General features: G+C 54.2%; 1 protein-coding gene across 1 annotated transcript; it reads left to right on the top strand.

The window, feature by feature from the left end:
• Positions 1-1,256: 1,256 nt before the first annotated feature.
• Positions 1,257-2,345, top strand: LOC135894132 (3-galactosyl-N-acetylglucosaminide 4-alpha-L-fucosyltransferase FUT3-like). The gene has a single exon (XM_065422179.1). The coding sequence runs from the start codon at positions 1,257-1,259 to the stop codon at positions 2,343-2,345; it is 1,089 nt and encodes a 362-aa protein (XP_065278251.1).
• Positions 2,346-2,613: the final 268 nt, after the last annotated feature.

The following is a 2,613-nucleotide window of genomic DNA, read 5'->3' as shown; positions in this document are numbered from 1 at the left end:
TAGTAAACAATTGGCCAGGAGATACATGAAATCCACTCCCCGTAACTTTGCCCTCATTCTGTTTTGCGTCACTTGCGTTCTCTTATCCTACCTGCCGCTTCAACTCATCTCACCAGAGTACTTGTCGTCATCTCAGGAATGTGTCAGGACGGAAGCCAGAGGTGAGTTGCTTTCTTCACTGCTGTCTGGACTGTGGTTTGGGTGGCAAGTTCTCTAATCATAGGCAGCCTGGTCTAGGGACCCTGGCCGAGGCGGCAGGATCCCTGGGTTCTATTCCCACTTCTGCCAGCTGTCTGGTCTATGACCTTGGACAAGCCATTCCCTGCTGCGTCTGTCTTGGCGTGAGCTCTTCAGGGACGGGACTATGGCAGTGCCAAGTAGGTAGCACCAGGAATCCTGGACTCGTTGCTGCTGTATTGTTATGCAAATAAATTTCCAAAAAGGGATGGGTGAAAAGTGGAGTAAAAGGCTGAGGAAGAAACTGAGGTGGGCAGTGGTGAAGGAAACCCCGAGGCCTTTGGAAGATCCTATGTAGCCCACCGGCGAGTGTGTGTTATAGCAGACAGCTACGGAGCCTGGGCTTCTCAGCTCACGCTTTCAGCTCTGGGATTCCTGGTGTGTCAGCCAAAGGGGTGGTAGTCACATCCAAATTGGTGGGTGCTCCCACCGTATTTTGAACCAGGGGCCTGGTGAAACTGCAACCTGGAATTATCTGATGCCTCCCTAAATCCCTCCTGCCAGCTGGACATGGTTATCTCCATTTTCCCGAGGCTCCGGCTCCATTTACATAACTGTAGCACTTGTGAGGGCGACACCCTAAGCTGACGGGAGAAAGCTTAATAATGCCACCTCCACGAAAGGCAGAAGCTATGTCTAAGTTCTGAGAGATGCAAGTTCTACCGAAGTAACCTGTAGTGTAGATAAGGTCTAAGTGGTTGGAAAGGACTAGCAACCCAGTTTGCTCTGGGTAATTCCTAGCCACAAGTGCAGCATCCTACCTAATGAGGTTATTTCAGCAGGGGCAGGTTTGAGGGGGTGGGGGGTGGGCCCACCAAAGAACGTGTCTGCCCTTGGGTGTGAGTCTGCAAGTGATTCTGCTTCATGTTGCCTCATTGGGGGCTTCAGATCTGTGACCACTTTCTAACAAGCTGTGCCAGTTCCTGGCATTGTTCTGTTCCGCTCGTCCCCGCCATGTTTAGTTATCGTTAATCACTAATCCCTCCGTCATTGGTGTCTCCTGCATTCCCAGGCCAGCAATGCCGCTCAGCGAGCAGATGAAAAGCCCAGCCTGCAGGCACCTCCTCCTCTTTATTCTCTCCCAATTCATACTCGCCCTCTGTTTGTTTGCTTACCTTCGGCCCTCCAGGGACCCAGGCCCAGAGCCCCGGGCTGGCAATCCCTCAGCACTCACAGCCCAGCCTGGAAATAACCCCACCGCTCCACAGGCTGGTTCAGAGCTGACCATCCTGCTGTGGACCTGGCCCTTTGGGCACCCTGCTGCTCTGCAAAAATGCTCCGAGCTCTTCGGCATCCGGGACTGTCACATCACGGCCAACCGTAGCTGGTACCACAATGCCAATGCTGTGATTGTGCATCACAGGGATGTGTGCTCCAGCCCAAAGAAACTGCCCCAAGGCCCACGGCCCCCTTCCCAGCGCTGGATCTGGTTCAACTTGGAGTCCCCCAGCCACAGCCCTAACCTGGGCTTTATGGATAACCTCTTCAACCTGACCATGTCATACCGGAGGGACTCTGATATCTTCACCCCCTACGGGTGGCTGGAGGTCCTCAGCCAGCCCCAGAACTTCAGCATCCCAGCCAAGTCCAAGCTGGTGGCCTGGGCGGTGAGTAACTGGAACCCAGCCTCCCGCCGGGTGCAGTATTATGAGGAGCTGAAGAAATACCTCCACGTGGATATATACGGCAGCCATCACATGCCTCTGCCCCGGGACAAGCACTTCTCCACCCTGTCCCAGTACAAGTTCTACCTGGCCTTTGAGAACTCGCTTCATGAGGACTACATCACCGAGAAACTCTGGAGCAATGCCCTGGGCTCAGGGGCCGTGCCCGTTGTCTGCGGCCCCTCCCGAGAAAACTATGAGCGCTTTCTGCCCCCCGATGCCTTTATTCACATCAATGACTTTCCCAATGCTCAAGAGCTGGCCCAGTACCTCCAGGAGCTGGACAAGGACCCAGCACGCTACCAGCGCTACTTCCAGTGGCGAACATGGCTAAAACCGTCCGAGCGAAGTTCCTGGACCATCCACTTCTGCAAAGCCTGCCGGGCCTTGCAAATGACAGAGACCTACCAGACCAGGACCGGTTTGGCCAAGTGGTTCCGCTAGGAGTTACATGCTCAGCTTGCTGGGTTTAGTACAGATCATTTCCGGCTGGTTCGGTTGCAATGAGCCAAGCCTGCTACTTTGCTTTGTACAGAGACATGCCTGCATTTGTTACAAGCTGGGTAGACTTTGCACCAGGAATTGGCTGTTCCGTGCACCCACACCCCTCTGCCCGTCCTCGGCTGACTAGCTTCAGAAATCTGAAATTGGGAAATGCAGAATAAGCAAGAGACGACAGAACAAAAAGCAGCTTCTGGGAGGGAGGGGAGGG

Source organism: Emys orbicularis, chromosome 24 (genome assembly GCF_028017835.1).
Source record: "Emys orbicularis isolate rEmyOrb1 chromosome 24, rEmyOrb1.hap1, whole genome shotgun sequence".
Lineage (NCBI taxonomy): Eukaryota > Metazoa > Chordata > Testudines > Emydidae > Emys > Emys orbicularis.
Note: the sequence above shows the minus strand (reverse complement) of the source record. Positions and strands in the feature narration are given on the sequence as shown.

Excerpts from the sequence above, each read along its gene's own strand:
- LOC135894132 (XM_065422179.1), top strand. The coding sequence starts at position 1,257 with ATGCCGCTCAGCGAGCAGATGAAAAGCCCAGCCTGCAGGCACCTCCTC.